We start from the raw sequence: 22,364 nt of genomic DNA, 5'->3' as shown, positions 1-22,364 counted from the left end.
CTCTCCCCCTTTCCCCCCTCTTTCTCCTTCTTTTTTTTCCTTTCCCTCCTCTCCCCCTCCTCTTTTTCTCCCCTTTTCCCCTCCTCCCTCTCCCCCTTCTCTCCCTTTTTTCCTCTCTCTCCCCCCCCTCCCCCCCCCTTTTTCCCCTTCCCTCTTTTTTCCCCCTTTTCTCTTTTTTCCTCCCCCCCTTTTCCCTTTTTCTTCTTCCCCCCTTCCCCTTCCCTTTCCTCCTTTCTCTTCCTTTCCCTCCTCTTTCCCCCCTTCCTTTTTCCTTCCTTCTCCTCCTCCCCCCCCTTCCTTTCCTTTCTCTTTCTTCCCTTTCCCCCCCCCCCCCTCTTTCCCCCTTTCCCCCTCCTTCTCCCCCTTCTCTTTCCCCTCCCCCCCCTTTCTTTCCCCCCCCCCCCCCCCTTTCCTCCCCCCCTCCCCCCCTCCCTTCCCCTTTCCTCCCTTTCCCCTCCCTTTTCCTCCCCCCTCTCCCCCTCTCCCCTTTCTTCCTTCCCCCTTCCCCTCCCCCCCCCCCCTTCTCTCCCTTCCCCCTTTCCCCTTTCCCTTTCCTTTTCCTTTTTTCCCCTTCTTTTCCCCCTTTTGAAAATCTCTGGTGATCTGGCTGAAGTTTTTAAGGGGACTGAACGTAGACCTGAAAACGCAATCTTTCGCTGACTCACAATCTCACAATCCGAGTCTGGGTTTCATTTCAAATCACGTTTTCTATAAAGATTTTGACGAAACTAGATGTTAGTGTCAGACCTGCCAAGATGTTAGCCCATGTTCAGACACTGAAGATTGCTGCTCACAAAAATAGCCAGACACCGATTCTGGAGTAATCAACACTAAACAGTTGGTTCACATCAATTGAAGTCCGAAACAGAACTATGTCCCTTTATCTGCTCGCCCTTTCCAAACTGAGCTCTGTTGTCTTCTGTTTGTTTTTTCTCATTCATCCGGAAGTAGAGTATGAAGACTGTCTTGAATTCTGCAACACATTGGAACCCGATGAACTGGGAATGATAGATCACGGTGGGACACTCCAAGTCCACAAAGGAGAGACTATGTTTCCTGTACAAGCCGAGGAGCAAGGTTATCATGAATCACATAAGGGATCTGTGGTTTAGGTAACGACGTCACACAAACAAGTTTACATTTACGGGAAGTTTTGGATTAGCCGAATGCTGTCTTCTATGAACCATCCCAGGTGACTGGGTGTAGTACATATCACGGGCCTTTGGAAACCACCAGTCATCGGTGCACTGGAAGAAAAACGAGACATAGTCCAATGGGCCCCACCGACAGAGATCGACCGAGACCGACCGCGCATCGAGCGAGCTCAATAAAGAAGACAAATGTAAAGTTGTACTAAAAACAAGTCGTGACTCAAATATACTCAGATTTATAAATTCATTACTGTGTCAGTAAACTACAGGGTTTATACATTTTACCATGGTATGAAGTTACACATGTGTAAGACACAAACAGGCATTGTAAATTCGGCCCATATCTGAGGTCAGGTCAGGTCATAGGGTTTTACGTGCACATTCAGGACAAACTGTTGTAGCGCACCCCTGTCCTGGGCGCAGGTGCCGGCCTCGGCTGGCTCATCCATCCAGGACAGGAAAAGGGTTGGAGTGGGTGGAGGAGGGGATTGCCCGCACTGGCAAGTGCAAGAAAGCACCAACTGGAATCGGTAGTGAGTCGAAGAAATTTTGATGCTATTGAAGTCAAAAAGGAAAGTAGTGTGCAATTTCTTGAAGGAATTTTGGCACATTTTTTTAACGGTTCATCGCAAAAACAAAAGGGGGCTACATTTTAATTTGTACTTGGTTTGCCAAGAGTTTACTTCATTTTACTTATACAGGTGTTTAAACAATGTTGTAAATGTATCTAGTTATTCACGTGTAAAACAGGCTTTGTAAATTCGGGCCATGTCCTGATCGGGTTTGACTTTTATAGCGATTTACCAATTTGTGACAGAGTTATGGCCCTTGAACTTAGGCGATAAAAAAAAGATGTTTTCCTGATTTTGTTTTGCAATGCCTCAAGATATTGAGCTGATATTTTGTGTATAGTTTTATCATGTACTATGACGGATCAAGTTTGAGTTTTATGTCGATTTACTAATTTATCACCTTTATGGCCTTTGAACTTTAAAGGGACCGGCCTCGGTGGTGTCGTGGTTAGGCCATCGGTCTACAGGCTGGTAGGTACATGGGTTTGGATCCCCCTCGAGGCAATGGGATTTTTATCCCGATACCAACTCCAAACCCTGAGTGAGTGCTCCGCAATGCTCCATGGTTGTAGGTTTACACCACTTGCAGCCCACCAGTGATCGTATACCTGGTTCAGCAAAGGCCATGGGTTTGTGCTATCCTGCCTGTGGGAAGCGCAATAAAAAAGATCCCTTACTGCTAATAGGAAAGAAGTATAGCCCTGTAGTGGCGACAACGGGTTTCCTCTCAAAATCTGTGTGGTCTTTTTAACCAGATGTCTGAACGCCCATATAACCGTAAATAAAATGTGTGGAGTGCGTCGTTAAAATAAAACAGTTCTTTTATCTTTTATTTATGTATTTTAAATTTTTTTTTATCATGAATTATACACAACAAGACTGAGCATGCATGAAGGTCATATTATCATATCGGTACGTTTTAACGATTCGTTGGATGAGAGAAGTTAGAATTTTGTTTTATTGTATTTAAACACACACTAGAGCTATCTATTGTATGTCAAACATTTGGGTAATTCGTAACCCGCAGTTTTGGGTGTAATTTTTAATATATTGACAATATACAACCCGAAATGCCATGAATAAGTTTGTTTTGTTTTGCCCAACCCTGTCCCCTGTCTTGTACGATTATGTATACAATTAATCGATCCCAAACGTAATCACTGAAAAGTTTACAAAAACAATGTCGTAGTATATGAAATTATTCGGAATCTCCGACGCCATATAACCGTAAATAAAATGTGTTGAGTGCGTCGTTAAATAAAGCATGTCCTTCCTTTATTCAAGGCATACATTCCGCAATTTTTTTATTTTTTTTTAAATCAGTATATACTTTCAGTTATTATGCAATTTTGAGACCGGTTTGCGTAACTACTATTTAAAAAAAATAAGTATATGCATAATATACGGTTAGCGAATACCCCGACACAATTTACAACCCTGCGTGTGTGTTAACATTAATTACTGGCCAATGAAAATCAGTATATACTTTCAGTTATTATGCAATTTTGAGACCGGTTTGCGTAACTACTATTTAAAAGATTAAGTAAAAAAAAAAGGGGGAAAACCCCCAAAAAACCCCCTTGGTTTTTTAAAAAAATTGGAAAAATTTTCCTTTTCTGTTAATTTTTAAAAAAAAAACCCGGGGGAAAAAAATTTTAAAAAAAAGGAATTTTTTTTTTTTTGGGGGTTCCAAATTTTTTAAAGGGGGGCCTTTTGGGGGCCGGGGGGGAAACCGGCCCCCCCAAAAAAGGGGGGGAAAAACCCAACCCTTTTTTAAATTTTTTTTTTAAAAAAAAATTTTTAAAGGGAAATTAAATTTTTAAAAGGGGGTTTTTATTTTTTATTGAAACCAAGGGGCCCCTTAAAACCAAAACCGGTTTTAAAATTTAAAAATTTTTTTTAAAATTTAAAAATTTTTGGAAAAAAGGGGGGGGGGGTTTTTTTTCCCGGCCCCCCTTTTTGGGCCCCCCCCAAAAAAACCCTTCCCCAAAAATTTTGGGGAAAAATTTTTAAAAAAAAAAAAGGTTTGGGGTTTTTAAAAAAATTTTTTTTTTAAAAAAAATTTTTTTTCCCCCCGGGAAGGTTTTTTAAACCAAAAACCCTTTTTTTTAAAAAAAAAACCCCCCCCCGGGGAAAAAAAAAAGGGCCCAAAAACCCCTTTTCCCCAATTTAAGTTTAAAAACCAAATTTTGGGGTTTTTGGGGCCCCGGGGGTTTTTGGGGGGGGGGGGTTTTTTAAGGGGTTTTTTCCAAAAAAACCCAAAATTTTGGGGGAAAAAAAATTGGGTAAGGGTAAAAAAAAATTTTTTTTAAAGGAAAAAGGTTGTTTGGCTTTTAAGGGGGGAAAAAAAAACCCTTGGCCCCGGGGAAAAAAATTTTGGGAAAATTTTTTAAAAAAAAATTTGGGGTTTAAATTTTCTCCCAAAAAATTTTTAAAATTTTAAAAAAAAAATTTTTTAAATTTGAATTTGGGGGGGGTTTTTTTTTTTTTTTTGAAATTTTTAAAAATTTTTTAAAAAAAAAAAAAGGGGGGGGAAAATTTTTAAAAAAAAACCAAAAAGGTTAACCCGGAAGCAAAAATTTAAATGAATTGGGAAAATTTTTGGGGGAAAAAAAGGAAAAATAAAACCTTGAATTAAAACCCCCAAATTTAAAATTTTTTTGAAAAAGGGGGGGGGTTTAAACCCTGGGAAAGGGTTTTTCCCCTTTTGGAAACCCCCTTTTAAAACCCCAAAAAAACATCTTTTTTTTAAAAATTTAAAAGGGGGGGAAAAAAAAAAATTGGGTTTTTAATTTGTAAAAAATAAAAATTAAAAATGGAAATTTTTTTTAAAAGGTTTTTTAATTTTTTTAAAAGGGTTTTTTGGGGAAAAACAAAATTTTTTTAAAAACCATTTTTAAATTTTAAATTGGAAGGTTTAATTTAAAGGTAAACCCAAAATTTTTAAATTAAGGCCCTTTTTTAAAAAACCTTTTTTGGGAAAGGGAAATTTGTTGGTTTCCCTTGCCCTTTTAAATTTTTTTTAAAATTTTTTAAAAATTTTAAATTTTTTAAAAAATTTTGGGAAAAAAGGGCCCGGAAAAAATTTTAAAAATTATTTTTAAAAGGAAAAAAAAATTTTAATTTTAAAAAAAAAAAAATTTTTAAAAAACTAAGGTTTAAAAAAAAAAAATTTAAAAAAAAAATTAAAATTTTTTAAAAAAAAAATTTAATGTTGTTTTAAAAAAAAAAATTTTTAAAAGGGAAAATGTTAATTTTTTATTAAAAAATGGAAATTTTAAATTACCTTGAAATTGAAAAAAAGGGTTTTTTTTAATTTTAAATTATTTCCAAATTTTTCCCAAATTAAAAAAGGGGTTTAAAATAAAAATTTTAAAAATTTTTTTTTTAATAAAATTTTAATGGGAAAAGGAATTTTTTGAACCCTTTCCGAATTTTATCCCAAAAAACCCAAATTTAAAGGAAACCCTTTTTGGAAACCAGGAAAAAAATTAAATATTGGGTTTTTTAATTAAGGGTTAAAACCAAAAAAAAAAATTTGGGCCCCTTTTTTTTTTGGCCCCAAAAAATGTTGGTGGGTTTGAAAAATTTGGTTTGAAAAGGGGGGTTTTTTTGGGAAAATTTTTAAAACCCGTGTTCCCGGGAAAAAAAATTTTTTTTTTGGGTTTGTGCCCCTTTTTTGGGGGTTAAAAAAGGGGTTTTTGGGGTTTTTTTTTGGTTTTTGGGTTTAAAACCCCCTTTTTTTCCCCTTTTTATTTTTTTTTTTTTTTTTTTTTTTTGGGGAAAGGGTTTTTTTTTTGGGGGTTTTGGTTTTTTTGGGTTTTTTAAAAAAGGGGCCAAAAAAAAAAACCCCCCCCGGGGTTTTTTATTTAAAAACCCCCTTTTAAAACAATTTTTTTTTGGGGGGAAAACCCCCCGGGGAAAGTGTTGCGCGTCCGTTTGTGGTGTTGTGTATATGCGCGTCCGTTTTGTGTGCGAGAGTGTGGGCGCATGAGTGATCTTTGCGCGCATGTGTGCGCGCGCGCGCGTAGTGTGTATCTATAGCATCTATTCTATCTGATGATTTAATATTTATATTTATATTTATCGGGTGTGGTGTATATGTGGTGCGCGGGCGTGCCGTGTGTGTATATATTTGTGATTTGTGTGATGTGGTAATAGTTATTGTTTTTAATATAGTATATTAGGGTGTTAGTGGAACACCGGCTAGTAATTCCGTATATTTACACTAGACTAGTAATTTCCAATACAACAACACTAGAGAAAAACTCACTAAATCCATCTGTCCATTAAATGTACTGGTTGTTCCGTCTGATCCGAAATCCAGCCCACATTCAACCATGGTTATCTTGGGAGCTGCAAATCAACCACAGACACGGAGTAGAAATAAATTACAGGGAGCAGGGAACTATTAATCATAAACAGGTATTGGCTTGGATAAACACAAATATACACGTACGCACATACGCACATATAATACGTTCAAACATATTTTCTGAGATGTGTTTCATTGATTTAAAGTTCATCATGCACAATATACAATACTAAGTTGCCATGCAAAAGCGTCTGTGAGTATGTTTAGGCTGTATGTGTCTCTATCTGTGTATCTGTCTCTGTTTCGTTCCAATGCTCCTATCTATCCGTCCACCCTCCCTCTCTCTCTCTCTCGTTCTCTCGTTCTCTCTCTCTCTCTCTCTCTCCTCTCTCTCTCTCTCTCTCTCTCTCTCTGTCTCTCTCTCTCGCTCGCTCTCTTTCTCTCTCTGTCTGTCTGTCTGTCTCTGTCTCTCTCTGTCTCTGTCTCTCTCGCTCTCTTTCTCTCTCTGTCTGTCTGTCTCTCTCTCTCTCTCTCTTTCTCTCTCTCTCTCTCTCTCTCTCTCTCTCTCTCTCTCTCTCTCTCTCTCTCTCTCTCTCTCTCTCTCTCTCTTCCTCTCTCTCTTCTCTCTCTCTCTCGCTCGCTCGCCTTCTTGTTTCTTTCTCTCTCTGCTGTCTCTCTCTCTCTCTCTCTATTCGCTCGCTCGCTCGCTCGCTCTCTTTCTTTGTCTGATTTCTGTCTGTCTCATCTCTCTCTCTCTCTCTCTCTCTCTCTCTCTCTCTCTCTCTCTGTCCTCTCTCTCTCTCTCTCTCTCTCTCTCTCTCTCTCCCTCCCTCCCTCCCTATCTCTCTACTTCTTTCTCTGTTTCTCTCTCTCTCTTTCTCTCTCTCTCTATCTCTCTCTTTCTCTCTCTGGGTTTATGGTTATCCTGACTATTGAGACGAGGTCTACCCTGTCTGTGGGAAAGTGCACATAAAAGATCCCTTGCTGCATTAAGAACAATGTAGCGGGTTTCCTTTGTAAGACTATATGTCAGAATTACCAAATGTTTGACATCCAATAGCCGATGATTAAAAATAAATCAATGTGCTCTAGTGGTGTCGTCAAACAAAAGAAATTGCTTTCTTTATTATTTATTTACTTTTAAGGTATTTCCTTGTTTCAGCTCACAGACTGTTATTTCACTCTATCGTACCTTTATACAAATATGGGCGGGATTCAGCTCAGTCGGTTGAGTGCTCCCTTGATGTGCTCGCGACGGAGGATCGAACCACCTTGGTGGATCCATTTAACTGATTGGATTTTTTTTTCTCGTTCTAGCCAGTGTACCACGACTGGTATATCAAATGCCGTGGTATGTGCTATCCTGTCTGTGGGATGGTGCATATAAAAGATCCCTTGCTGTGTGTTAAATGTGTGTTATTATATATATTATATATATATATCTTTGATGGACTACACAAACTGAGGGACTCATTACCATTATGTTTGACATCCAGTAGCCGATGATCTTTATTAATCAATGTGCTCTATGGTGGTGTTGTTGAACAAAACCAAAACAAAAATCCAATAGCCAAATATGTTACAGGTTTGTACATGTATCACGTGCTACAACTAGGGTCTGAGTCTTTAAATAAAAAAAGGTTGCATGGAATCCATCCCGTGCTATATTTTGTGTACCGTAAACTCGGCTAGCGTGTTTATTCTTGCCCGACTGCACCGTGCCTGTGAGGTACTTGCCGTCATACGCGAATAACACATCTTTCCATTCGTCGAGAGAAAACCCCTGGAAACAAAAAATCCCACTAATAATAATAAAAACAAAAATAATAATAGTTACTCCTGTAATTACAAATTACCTACATTAGTTTAGTTCATGTCATAGAGTCAATGGCGACAGACGCACAGGATTGATATAACACATAGAGTCACTTGATTAATATAATACACTGACTCACATTATCGATACAGTACACTGATTCACATGATATATACACAATACAAAACACACACACACACACACACACACACACACACATACACACATATATATATATATATTGAATCACAACGTGATATAATACAATAACCAACATACACAATATATATAGATTGACTCACACAGTACATTGACACATATGATAATACAGTACAGACTCACAGGACATATACTATATTGAATCACAGGACAGATATTATATAATACACTGACTCACACGAATGATATAATACATTGATGCACATGATGATGCAATGGAGACTCACAGGACTGATTGACTCACAGGACATACCGATATATTGCCTCACAGGACAATACAATAACTCCTATGATTGATATAATACATTGACTCACAGTATCAATACAATATACGAGTATTAATATATTATTATAGAGATTTGCAGGATAGCTATAATACACACACTCACAGCATTGATATAATAGACAGATTCGCAGCATCGACTTTATTGTTAAATATAGTCAGAATGAATGGTTAACGACACCGCAGCATGAAAAATACATCGGCTATTGGGTGTCAAACTATGGTAATGCAAACAAATAAAGTGATGATCAACATCAATATAAAAATTCAAGATTTAAATAAAAACAGTATAAAGAACTGTGCAAAAATACAAATATCGCAGATAGATACTGACTTTTATTCAAAATTTCAATTTTATCTCGAGAAAACATGGGGATTTGTGCTGTATTGGCCATTCTCAGAGAGAATCCGGTAACGACTTTTTTTCATACTATGGAATTTACTACAAATTATGTCTGAGCCGACTGATTTGTAAATTGCACAGAAAAATAATATATTTTTGTTATTGCCAAAACACTTTCGCTTCTCTATTTACGTCAAACCAAACTAAAATTATTTACAAAAAAATATGTTTATAGAATGATGGGACGGACTATAGTATGTTAGTCACGTACTACAATTACAAGAGTTTGTTTTGTTTAACGACACCACTGGAGCAAATTTATTAATTAATCATCGGCTATTGGATGTCAAACATTTCGTAATTCTGACTCGTAGTCAGCAGAGGAAACCCGCTACATTTTTCTTAATGCAGCAAGGGATCTTTTATATGTACTTTCCCACATACAGGAAAGCACATACCACAGCCTTTGTCCAGTTGGTGTGCACTGGTTGGAACGAGAAAACCCCAATCAGTTGAACACAATTGAAAAGCCAAATAACACACTTACGTCAGTTGGGATGGTCATGTGTTCTTTCATGCCGTACCAATTCTTCACTTCAAACCCAATGACATTTTTGTCAACAAATATCACCATGGATACTGAAGAAGCTCGTTTGCACCAAGGCGCAGCCACTAAGACCTGTCTTGAATTAACGGCCGCTGCCTCTCTGTAGTTCAATCGTATTGAGATCGGGTAACCAGGAGAGCGTATACTGATGTCTGTAGTAATTTTACTGTTGCCAGAAAACACGGCCACTTTGCCTGTCACCTCTAGGTTGCTACGGGAAACAACAACGACAGGGTCAGTGGTCAGTTGGTTAGGATTGCTGAAATCCATGGTCATGCGTGGCCGGCACTCTGAAATAACACAAACAGAAGAACCATGCGAATAAAAATAATAAAAGAGAAGTTTGTTTTGTTTAACGACACCACTAGCAGGGCTTCTAGATTATGATAGCCCCACTCCCATGGCTCATGATATTCAATTTTGGGCTGGTAAATAACTATTGTTTCCATGCCCGATGGCTAGTGATTTTGTGTGTGTGACAAATGCTGTAGTTAAGTCTATTTTGTAAATATAAATATCCTGGTCCCCACCCCTACCCCCAATGTTAGTGTTTATAAGCTCCATCTCCCACTTTAAGTGATATAGCTGATTATTACTATTGTTTAGTAAAATAGTATTAACTTCAAGTAATGTAGGGCTAGTGAATGTTTAATTGTGGCTAGTAAATTTTTTAAATAACTGATCCCATGGCTAGTGGATTAAAAACGTTTTCTAGAAGCCCTGCCACTACAGCACACTGATTGATTAATCATCGGCTATTGAATGTCACTCATTTGGTAATTTTGACATATAGTCTTAGAAAGGAAATACACTACATTTTTTTCCATTAGCAGCAAGGGATCTTTTATATGCACCATTCCACAGACAGGATAGCACATACTACGGCTTTTGATAGAAATCAAAGGCATACGAATAGGGATGCAACAGACATCTGAACTAATAGGGAAAATAAACATTTCATTTTGAAAATTAAAACATAAAAATACATACATTAAAGCGACAGACCCTAGTTTTTAAACACTACCGTGCAGTTTCTACTACTAAATCCGTTTTTAATAGTAGAGATCAGACATTACTTACATTTTATTGTTCGGAGTATCTATTTCCATACATTGCGGTAATCCTTGTGTTTGTAATAAGGCAGTACACCCTCCGTGATCCCCCGTCAACCGGCCTCGGTGGCGTCGTGGTTAAGCCATCGGACTACAGACTGGTAGGTACAGGATTCGCACCCGGTACCGGCTCCAACCCGAAGCGAGTTCTGAAGGGTTCAGTGGGCAGGTGTAAGGCCACTACACCCTCTTCTCTCTCACTAACCACTACCCAACTAACAACTAATCCACTGTCCTGGACAAACAGCCCACATAGCTGAGGTGTGTGCCCAGGACAGCGTGCTTGAACCTTAATTGGATATAAGAACGAAAATAAGTTGAAATGAAATGAATGATCTCCCGTCTCGTACGCTTGTGGGATTAAGTACAGGGTGTTTGAATTTAATTTAATTTCTCTTGTCATTGAGAACATATATAGAAATGTTTTCATGAAAATAGTTGCAGTCGACGCTATTGTTATAATATAGTGTAAATAGAAGAGGGCCTCGAAAGGTTCGAAATAGGAAGTAAACAGTGATGCGCTGTTCTTTTTGAATTATCAGACGAAACGAAATATGTCCTCCTGAGAAAAAAATATGGCCTGCTACGACAAAAATATGACCTGCTAAAACAAAAATATGTCCTCCTAAGAAACAAATATGACCTGCTAGGACAAAAATATGGCCTGATAAAACAAAAATATGGCCTGCTACGACAAAAATATGCCCTGCTACGACAAAAATATGCCCTGCTACGTCACAAATATGGCCTGCTACGTCACAAATATGGCCTGCTACGACAAAAATATGGCCTGCTACGTCACAAATATGGCCTGCTACGACAAAAATATGCCCTGCTACGACAAAAATATGGCCTGCTACGACAAAAATACGACAAGCTAAAACAAAAAAATGGCCCGCTAAGACCAAAAATATGGCCTGCTAAGACCAAAATATGGCCTAAGACCAAAATATGGCCTGCTAAGACAAAAATATGACCTGCTAAGACAAAAATATGACCTGCTACGACAAAAATATGGCCAGCTAAAACAATATCGCTTGCTACGACAAAAATATGGCCTGCTAAGACCAAAATATGGCCTGCTAAAATATGACATGCTAAAACAAAAATATGACCTGCTAAATCACAAATATCGCCAACTACGACACAAATATGGCCTACTACAACAGAAATATGGCCTGCTAAGACAAAAATGTCGCCTGCTACGTCACAAATATGACCTGCTAAGATAAAAATATGGCCTGCTAAGACAAAAATGTCGCCTGCTACGACACTAATATGACCTGCTAAGATAAAAATATGGCCTGCTAAGACAAAAATATGACCTACTAAGACAAAAATATCGCCTGCTAACTCAAAAATATATGTCGATATGTATGCGTGCGGTTAGGATACTGCAATGGAAATCAATCATTTCTAAAATAATCGCTCGCATCTACTTAGGATACAGCTTAAGTTGGAATTAATATGAGTACTATTAATAGACTGCTGACATGATCCTAACCGAAACATGAAAAAGCTGTCAATCTGTTTTAGCCCCGCCCCCTTTTTTTATTATTACACCTGTTGTATGTTTAACGGGAACATTCACGAAACGTTGTTTTCAGCAGAAGACAAAGATGGTGGACTAACAAAAATAGCTGCCTTAATATTTTATGTATACTTATTTTCGTATATGTATCGAATTAATGTTCAAGCACGCTGTCCTGGTCAGCTATCAGTCCGGGAAAGTGAGTTAGTAGTCAGTGGTTAGTGAAAGAGAAGTTGATATAGCGCTCTTATATCTTCTCACGGATTCGAACCCAGTACCTACCAGCTACAACATCGAATGAACGAATGGCTGTTTTCTGTACCTGTCGTGGGTGCCGTAGAACACTGACACGCGACAATGTCGAAGTAGAGACTGGACTTCATACACGCGTTCTCCACCCAGCCTGGTCTGTCCGAACTCTGCTCATATCTGTGTGCGTCCGTCCACACTGGCCGGCTGTTACACACCTCTGGGGAACAAAGGAAAGGGATGTTAGTTTAACGACACCCCAGCACATTGTTTAATCAGTGGCTGTTGAGAAAAACATGTTTGTTTAATGGCACCCCAGCACATTGTTTAATCAGTGTCTGTTGAGAAAAAAATGTTTGTGTAATGACACCCCAGCACATTTTAAATCAATGTGCTCTAGTGGTGTCGTTAAATTAAAAAAAGAAGACTTTTTAAAACAATACACAGTGAAATACGAAAGAGAGAGATGCATATTTCCATCACACATATCTATAACGTAAACGACCGCTGAAATGAAATTGTAGTATACAATTGTATACACGTGGAAGTTAAAGTTTGTTTGTTTAACGACACCACTAGAGCACATTTATTTACTAATCATCGCCAATTGGATGTCAAAATGTTTGTAATTTTGACATATAGTCTTTTGACATATAGAGTTTTATTGGTTTGTTTGTTTTTGTTTGTTTAACGACACCACTAGAGCACATTGACTAACTAATCATCAGCTATTGGATGTCAAACATTTGGTAATTTAGAGAGGAAATCCGCTACATTTTCATAATGCAGCAAGGGATCTTTTATATGCACTTCCCCACAGACAAGACAGCACATACCACGGCCTTTGTTACACCAATCGTGGCGCACTGGCTGGAACGAGAAATAGCCCAATAGGCCCCAGACGGGGATCGATCCCAAACCGACTAAAAACGTAGAAGACAAACAATAGCATTTAATATACTGCCCGAAAATCCCAAAATGAGAAAACGTAAACATTACCAGTTTTGGCAAAATAAATGATGCTTTTGATCATCTTTTGTATGTAACCGGCCTCGGTGGCGTCGTGGCAGTCCATCGGTCTACAGGCTGGTAGGTACTGGGTTCGGATCCCAGTCGAGGCATGGGATTTTTAATCGAGATACCGACTCCAAACCCTGAGTGAGTGTTCCGCAAGGCTCAATGGGTAGGTGTAAACATATGGTTAAGGACCACACAGATAATGAGAGAGTAAACCCGCTGTCGCCACTTCATGGGTTACTCTTTTCGATTAGCATCAAGGGATCTGTTATATGCACCATCCCACAGACAGGGTAGTACATACAACGGCCTTTGATATACCAGTCGTGGTGCATTGGCTAGAACAATAAATAACCCAATGAGCCCACCGATGGGGATCGACCCCAGACCGACCGCCCATCGAGCGAGCGCTATACCACTGGGCTACGTCCCACCCTTGGTGTATGAAATAGGCAGCGCAACGAAGTGACTTCCTGTAACGGAACCGGCCTCGGTGGCGTCGTGGCAGGCCATCGGTCTACAGGCTGGTAGGTACTGGTTTCGGATCCCAGTCGAGGTATGGGATTTTTAATCGAGATACCAACTCCAAACCCTGAGTGAGTGCTCCGCAAGGCTCAATGGGTAGGCGTAAACCACTTGCACCGACCAGTGATCCATAACTGGTTCAACAAAGGCCATGGTTTGTGCTATCCTGCCTGTGGGAAGTGCAAATAAAAGATCCCTTGCTGCCTGTCGTAAAAAGAGTAGCCTATGTGGCGACAGCGGGTTTCCTCTAAAAACAGTGTCAGAATGACCATATGTTTGACGTCCAATAGCCGATGATAAGATAAAAAAATCAATGTGCTCTAGCGGCGTCGTTAAATAAAACAAACTTTACTTTTCCTATAACGGATCCCCTGTGGAGTGGCAGTCCTCCTACAAATGAGGAATCTGTGAGTGATTCACGAAAACAATCACGACTTTACCAAAATCACCCTTTGACTCTGCTTTGTGCTGAGATACTGTTTTGATTACGAAAAACGGGTTTGTCAGTGAGATTTTTTTTTTTAGCAAGCCAAACTGGATTCACTGACCAAAAAGGAAAAAAAAAAAAAAAAAAAAAGAAGCGAAAATTAAAACTGAAAACTGAAAACGAAAACCAAAATATCAAAATCAAAACGAAAAATCAAAAAATCAAAATCAAAATCAAAATCAAAAATTAAAATTTAAATTAAAAATAATTAAAATTAAAATTTAAAATAAAACTTTACCTTCACCGGTACATATCATTGGGCACTGATCTCGGCACGTAAAATCTAACAGACAACCCCTCTTGCTGACGTAGGCGAATCCCATTGGACAGCACTGAGGTTCCGACTTCTCCTCGTCACATGACCAGTATCCTCGGCAACTTCCGTCCATCTTGTACGTGGAAATGCAGTCGTTTTTACATCTTTCTACAACCAACAGATTTTCGTGAAGAAGATTAAAATTTAAAGTTAAAAAATAATTTTGTTTAACGACCAAACTATTTATTGTATATCAAACATTTGGTAATTCTGAAATAGTTATAAACTTAATAAGGAAACCCGCTACATTTTTCAATTTGTCAATTCTGACATAATTATAGACTTAGAGAGGAAACCCGCTACATTTTTTTCCCATTAGTGGCAAGAGATCTTCAATATACACTTTCTTACAGACAGAAAAATACAAACTACGGCCTTTGATATACCAGTCGTGATGCACTGGTTGGGGCGATTCGATCCTACGACCCAAGCACCTCAGGCGAACGCTCTACCGACTGAAGTAGATTCAGCTCCTGACAACATCCTTGAAAATTAAATGAATGTAAACACGAAAATACGCCGAATTGTTGTTTGTTTATAATTATTTTCAGTTAAAGGGACATTTCTGAGTTTGCTGCAATTTGTAAGATGTTATCGACTAACAGAAACTTTTTAACGATTGTAATTTCATATCAAATATATTTTTCTGCATAAAATATTAGTGGATATATATTAAACGTGTTCCTGATCGTTCCAATATTTGTACTAAGTTAAATTTCAATTATTTCCTAAAATATATTTTTTTATTTGAAAACAAAATCCAGTTTGGGCTTCTTACAAATATTAAGACGACCAGAAAGACATTGAATATACAGACACTGATATTCTAAACAAGAAAATATATTTAATATGTAAGTTCAATCGTAGAAATATTTTATTAGTCGGAAACATTTTACAATGCAGCAAACTCAGGAATGCCCCTTTAAGTTTCCGGCACACTAACCCAAGCACACATCTCAGCTATCTGGGCCGTCTGTCCAGAACAGTGGGTTAGTGGTCAGTGAGAGAGGTTAGAATGAGAAATAGTCCAATGCACTACCCGATAGAGATCGATCCCAGACCGACCGCGCATCAGGTAAGCGCTTTACCACTGGGCTACTCTCTACACTCAAAACGTCTTCCGATTCATTCATTATTCATTTTCAACTTATCTTCGTGCTTTCATCCAATTAAGGTTCAAGCACGCTGTGCTGACAACACAACTCAGCTATCTGTACTGTCTGTGCAGGATAGTGGGTTAGTTGTTAGTGGTTAGTATTTAGTGAGACAGAAGAGGGTGTAGTGGTTTTACACCTACCCACTGAGTCATTAAACCTCGCTATGGGTAGGAGCCGGTACCGGGCTGCGAACCCATCACCTACCAGCCGTATCGACGCCGGTACGTTTTATGAACACCAGGCCAGAACATACCTACCTATTGGGCAGTCCACCCGGCACGCTTCGTCACACATCACCTCCTCCTGGTTCCAGTATCGTCCGTAAGAACACGTCCTGACCACGCCCAGTGTGTACCCGTCAGGCCGGCTGTAACACTGTATGAACTTGTCGCAGTCCCGGGGGTGCAGTCTGAAGCCGACTCCATTGACCATCTTAACATCGTCACACAGGCCTGGACAACAAAATAAGTATTTGGTTAACCACTCCACAGCATATTTTAAACTATTTCTATTTGGGTTAACATATGGTATTTCGACCTTTATGGAGAGAGAGAGAGAGAGAGAGAGAGAGAGAGAGAGAGAGAGAGAGAGAGAGAGAGAGAGAGAGAGAGAGAGAGAGAGAGAGAGAGAGAGAGAGAGAGAGAGAGAGAATCAGAAGAATAATCAGAAGAGAAAAACATTTATACATCGATATCAGTTACCAATTTAACCAAACATCGTAAAGCCTAGTTCTGCACGTAAACATAAATCTACGACTAAACCACAATTCTTCTTCTTCGTATTATTATTATTATTATTATTATTATTATATATATATATTTTTATATATTATTATTATTATTATTATTGTTTTTGTTTTTTTTCGATGGGATTTTATTTTTTTATTATTATTATTATTATTATTATTATTATTATTATATAGTACAACAATTATACTCTGCAGTACACACTTTTTATTTCATTTTGTCCTTAAAATGCACCATATTCCGCTAGGATGTAATTTCCTTTTTAAAATGGATGTCAGACACGTTTAAAACATACGACATGCATAACTGCTAGTCGCAGACGTAAACTTTGTGAAATGGGTAACTGCAGAAAACCTTCACCCAACAACGGCAAAGAACAAACCAGAACTTGGACAGGGCACTTGTTTTGTACACTGTTCAGAGAAGATCCGTGTGTTGGAGTTGATGCAGCTCGCACCTCCGTCCCGTGGTGTTGGGTTTGAGCAGTAACGTATTTCGTACGTTAACTGAGTTCCCGGGCCACAAGTCGAGCTGCAAGGGCCGTAACCCAGACGTCGCCACTCAGTCCATCCGCCGTCAACTGTAACAAACACAAGGTTTTTATTATTTATTTTTCATATATATGTATTTATATCTATATTTATGCATTTATTTATTTCATTGTTTATTTACTTCTTTGTTTCCTTCGTTCGTCTACTGTCTGTCCGTCCGTCCACCCTTCCGCCCATCCATCTGTCTATCTGTCTGCCTGCCTATCTACCTACTTGCATGTCTGTCTGTTTGTCTATCTGTTCATCTGTCCATCTATCGATCAATAGATTTGTCCGTCCGTCCGTCCGTCCGTCCGTCCGTCCATCCATCCATCCATCGATCCATCCATTCATCCATCCATCCATCTATCTATCCATCCATCTATCCATCTGTCTATCTGTCTATCCATCTATCCATCTATGCATCTATCCATCTATCCGTCTATCTATCTATCCATCTATCCATCTATCTATCTATCTTTCTATCTACATGTATCTATCTATCTATCTATCTATTTATCTATCTATCCATCTATCTATCTATCTTTCTATCTACATGTATCTATCTATCTATCTATCTATCTATCTATCTATCTATCTATCTATCTATCTATCTATCTATCTGTCTCTTTGTCCGCTAGGGGCGGGATTTAGCTCAGTCGGTTGAGTGATCGCTTGAGGTGCTTGCGTCGGAGGATAGAACCACATCGGTGGATCCATTCAGCTGATTATGTTTTTTCTCGTTCCAACCAGTGCACCACACCTGGACAAAAGGCCGTGGTATGTGTGTTCCTGTATGTGGGAAAGTGCATATAACAGATCCCTTGCTGCATTAGAAAACATGTAGCGGGTTTCCTATCTATCTATATCTATCTATCTATCTATCTATCTATCTATCTATCTATCTATCTATCTATCTACCTACCTACCTACCTCTCTGTCTGTCTGTCTGTCTGTCTGTCTGTCTGTATGTTTGTCTATTCTATCTATCTGTCTGTCTATCTATTTGTAGGTGTGACTATCTGTGTGTGTGTATGTGTGTGTGTGTGTGAGTGTGTGTGTGTGTGTCTGTCTGTCTGTCTGTCTGTATCTCTGTTTTTTCTCTCTTTGTCGGGTGGAAAGGTAATAAGTGTGTTGGATGATAGACAATAGGACTGCGTTACCCAAACAACACAATGACACGTGTGGGAGTGGGAAATATATCAAAGAAAGTGTTATAGGATCGCAGAGTAATCAAAGAAAAACCGAAGTGTAAAAATACTCGACGAGATCTTCACTGTTTCGAAGGATTATTATTTACTATGCTAATATTGACCTGGTACGTGAATCGTCAACAATGTTACATTCCATTCAACAATGAGAAAATATTTAATATATTTCTACAAAGAAATGTTCATGGACAAACGGTAGGTTGCCTGAATAGTTGGCCAGTCGTTTCAATGAATGAATTAATGGATATATGGATGGCAGGATGGATGAATGAATTTGTGGGTGGATGGATGGATGGATGGAAGGGTGGAAGGATAATTGGATGTGTGGGTGGATGGAGGGTGGATTGATTGATGGATGGGTGGTTGGATGTGTGTAGATGGACACGTGGATTGATGGATGGATGGATGGAAGAATGGATAGATAAATGAGTGGATGGCAGCCAGGTTACTAGATGTATGAAAGGACGAATGGATGGATGGATTGTTTGATGCACGGACAGACAGAACGATTATTGTATGGATGGATGAATTAATTAATGTATAGATGAATTAATGGATGTACGATGGAAGGAAGGAAGGAAATATTTTATTTAACGACGCACTCAACATATTTTATTTACGATTACATGGCGCCAGACATATGGTTAAGGACCACACAGATATTGAGAGAGGAAACCAGCTGTCGCCACGAAAATCACTCTATTGTAACTTTATCCAAATGAAGAAGAAAATGTTTTATTTAACGACGCACTCAACATATTTTATTTACGGTTATGTGGCGTCGGACATATATTGAGAGAGGAAACCCGCTGTCGCCACTTCATGGGCTACTCTTTTTGATTAGCAGAAATGGATCTTTTATATACACCATCCCACAGACAGGGTAGTACATACCACGGCCTTTGATATACCAATCGTAGTGCACTGGCTGGAACAAGAAATAGCCCAATGGGCCCACCGACGGGGATCGATCCCAGACCGACCGCGCATCAAGCGAACGTTTTACCACTGGGTAATGGATGGATGCATAAATGTATGTATGTATGTATGTATGGAAGGATGGACATATGAATTAATGAATAACAGAGTGGGCCTGTGAATGGATGAATGCCTGCATGGAAGGACGGAAAGCCACATGGATATATAGACAACAGATAGTTAATGACGTAGGATATATAGACAACAGATAGTTAATGACGTAGGATATATAGACAACAGGTAGTTAATGACGTAGGATATCGTCTTTATCCTGTGAAGGTGAGAATGAATAATTCCGCGAGAGAATGAATGCATGGATAGACACACGAACAATGGACGGACAAACGGACACACTGACCAGCACAGTTCTTGGTTAATCCTGCCAGTAGCGTAGACATCTCGTCGTAGTTGTCGGCGGTCAGTACGTGTTGTGGTGACGTCGCCATGGCCTGCAGCTCCGACGTTGGCGTGTGACCGACCCCAGCGGCGAATATCGTGATGTTACTACGTCTAGCGGCAGCCGCTTCCTGTGACGTCCTTTGAGGGTTGGCAGACTGACCGTCCGTGATTACAATCATTATCTGTTAATAATCACAACACTGTCTGTTAATAATTAAAATCGTTATATGTTAATAATTAAAATCATTATCTGTTAATAATTAGAATCATGATCTATTAATAATTACAAGCATTATCTGCCAATAATTACAATCATTATCTGTTAAGACCATCGCGTGATTACGATCATTATCTATTAATAATTACAAGAATTATCTGCCAATAATTACAATCATTATCTGTTAAGACCATCGCGTGATTACAACCATTATCTGTTAATAATTACAATCATTATCTGTCAGCAGAAACGCGTGATTACCATCACTATCTGTTAATAATTACAATAATTATATGTTAATAATTAAAATCATTATCTGATAATAATTAAAATCATTATCTGTTAATTAAAATCATTATCTGTTAATACCAATCGTGATTACACTCATTATCTGTCATTACCAACCTTGATTAAAATCATTATCTGTTAATATCAACCGTGATTACAATCATTATCCGTTAATAACAACCGTGATTAGAATCATTATCTGTCAACAGCAACCGTGATTACAATCATTATCTGTCATTAATAACCTTGATTCCAATCATTATATGTCGTTAACAACCGTGATTACAATCATTATCTGTCAATAGCAACCTTGATTCCAATCATTATCTGTCGTTAACAACGGTGATTACAATCATTATCTGTCAAAGGCAACCGTGATTACAATCATTATCTGTCAATAGCAACCTTGATTCCCATCATTATCTGTCAATAGGAAGCGACATGTTTGTGTGTTAAAGTCTCAGACCCTAGTTTCATCCCGCGAAAACAGGCACTAATATCGGTTAATCTGCAAACCTGTAACACATTTGAGTAACAGCCAGTGCACCACGACTGGCATATCAAAGGCCGTGGTATGTACTATCCTGTCTGTGGGATGGTGCATATAAACGATCCCTTGCTGCTAATCGAAAAGAGTAGCCCATGAAGTGGCGACAGCGGGTTTCCTCTCTCAATATATGTCCGACGCCACATAACCGTAAATAAAATATGTTGAGTGCGTCGTTAAATAAAACATTTTCTTCTTCATTTGGATAAAGTTACAATAGAGTGATTTTCGTGCTGGGGTGTCGTTAAACATTCATTCATTCATTCAATAGAGTGAAACAACAGTGTGTGACGTCGAAACGGGGAAAATGCATGTGAACAACAGACTGGAGTTTAGGTCCATAAAGGTTACTTCCCGGAGGTACGTGCGTTTTCAACATTAAGAAAAAAACCCATTTGTTATTAGAAACACCAGGATGACCAGAAATGGATAATTTAAACTATAAAATCTAAGTGATGTCTCATTTCATTTATCAAAAACGGCTGTAATATTAAAAAATACGCATTATTTTTCAAGTATACATAACTTATAATAGCGGGTGGGGGGGGGGGGGGGGGGGGGGGGGGGGGCAGAAGGGCTATTAATAACAGTTAAACAGTTGATAACACACACACACGCACACACACACACACCTAACAACATTCGCATCCTGCCTATATAAATGAGAAGAAAAACCGTTTCTTTCTCTCTCTCTCACACACACACAGGGAGAGAGAGAGAGAGAGAGAGAGAGAGAGAGAGAGAGAGAGAGAGAGAGAGAGAGAGAGAGAGAGAGAGAGAGAGAGAGAGAGAGAGACGGTTTTGTGTGTGTGTGTGTGTGTTTTATTTGATTGTTTCCTTGTTTTTTTCGGGGGAGGGGGTAGGGTCGGGTGAACGTCTGACCTTAGTCACTCCTGCTTTCCCAAGTCTTCTAAACATCTCAGCAGCCGACTTGATTCCTAAATCAGTGTACGTGCCGCCTGCGGGATAAGGCAGACCATCTACTCCCGTCCGATATCTCGTGACGTCATCAGTGAGGTCTATGACTTTGTCAATCACGTGACTGTACAGAACAAGGCCTACGGAGACGTCCTTGCCGAGGTAAAACAGGATAGTAGCGAAATTACGTAGCACGGCCTTGACATTGTTGTTGAACGTCGTAGCGCCGATGCTGAAGGAACCGTCGACGACCAGAACAACCTCCATGCTGTCCGCACATACTGAAATATGTAACACACACTACGTGAACGACCGCACACACTGGAATATGTAACACAAACTATGTGAACGACCGCACATACTGAAATATGTAACACAAATTACGTGAACGTCCGCACATACTGAAATATGTAACACAAACTGTGAACGTCCGCACATACTGAAATATGTAACACAAATTTTGTGGACGTCTGCACATACTGAAATATGTAACACAAACTACGTGAACGTCCGCACATACTGAAATATCTAACACAAACTTCGTGAACGTCCGCACATACTGAAATATGTAACACAAACTATGTGAACGTCCGCACATACTGAAATATGTAAAACAAACTACGTGAACGTCCGCACATACTGAAATATGTAACACAAACTACGTGAACGTCCGCACATACTGAAATATGTAACACAAACTTCGTGAACGTCCGCACCTACTGAAATATATAACACAAACTACGTGAACGTCCGCACATACTGAAATATATAACACAAACTACGTGAACGTCCGCACATACTGAAATATATAACACAAACTACGTGAACGT

At 38.9% G+C, this 22,364-nt stretch overlaps 1 protein-coding gene across 1 annotated transcript; it reads right to left on the bottom strand.

Moving 5' to 3' along the window:
• Positions 1–848: 848 nt before the first annotated feature.
• On the bottom strand, positions 849–21,801 carry LOC121373454 (protein PIF-like). Its single transcript, XM_041500119.1, has 10 exons — positions 21,499–21,801; positions 19,524–19,746; positions 16,829–17,026; positions 15,958–16,152; positions 14,466–14,651; positions 12,272–12,418; positions 9,247–9,596; positions 7,716–7,821; positions 5,974–6,079; positions 849–1,056 (listed from the first exon to the last, which is right to left on the bottom strand). The coding sequence occupies exons 1-10, from the start codon at positions 21,799–21,801 to the stop codon at positions 849–851; spliced, it is 2,022 nt and encodes a 673-aa protein (XP_041356053.1).
• Positions 21,802–22,364: the final 563 nt, after the last annotated feature.

This window comes from Gigantopelta aegis, chromosome 5 (assembly GCF_016097555.1).
Source record: "Gigantopelta aegis isolate Gae_Host chromosome 5, Gae_host_genome, whole genome shotgun sequence".
Classification (NCBI taxonomy): Eukaryota; Metazoa; Mollusca; class Gastropoda; order Neomphalida; family Peltospiridae; genus Gigantopelta; species Gigantopelta aegis.
This window is presented reverse-complemented; position numbering and strand designations above follow the sequence as displayed.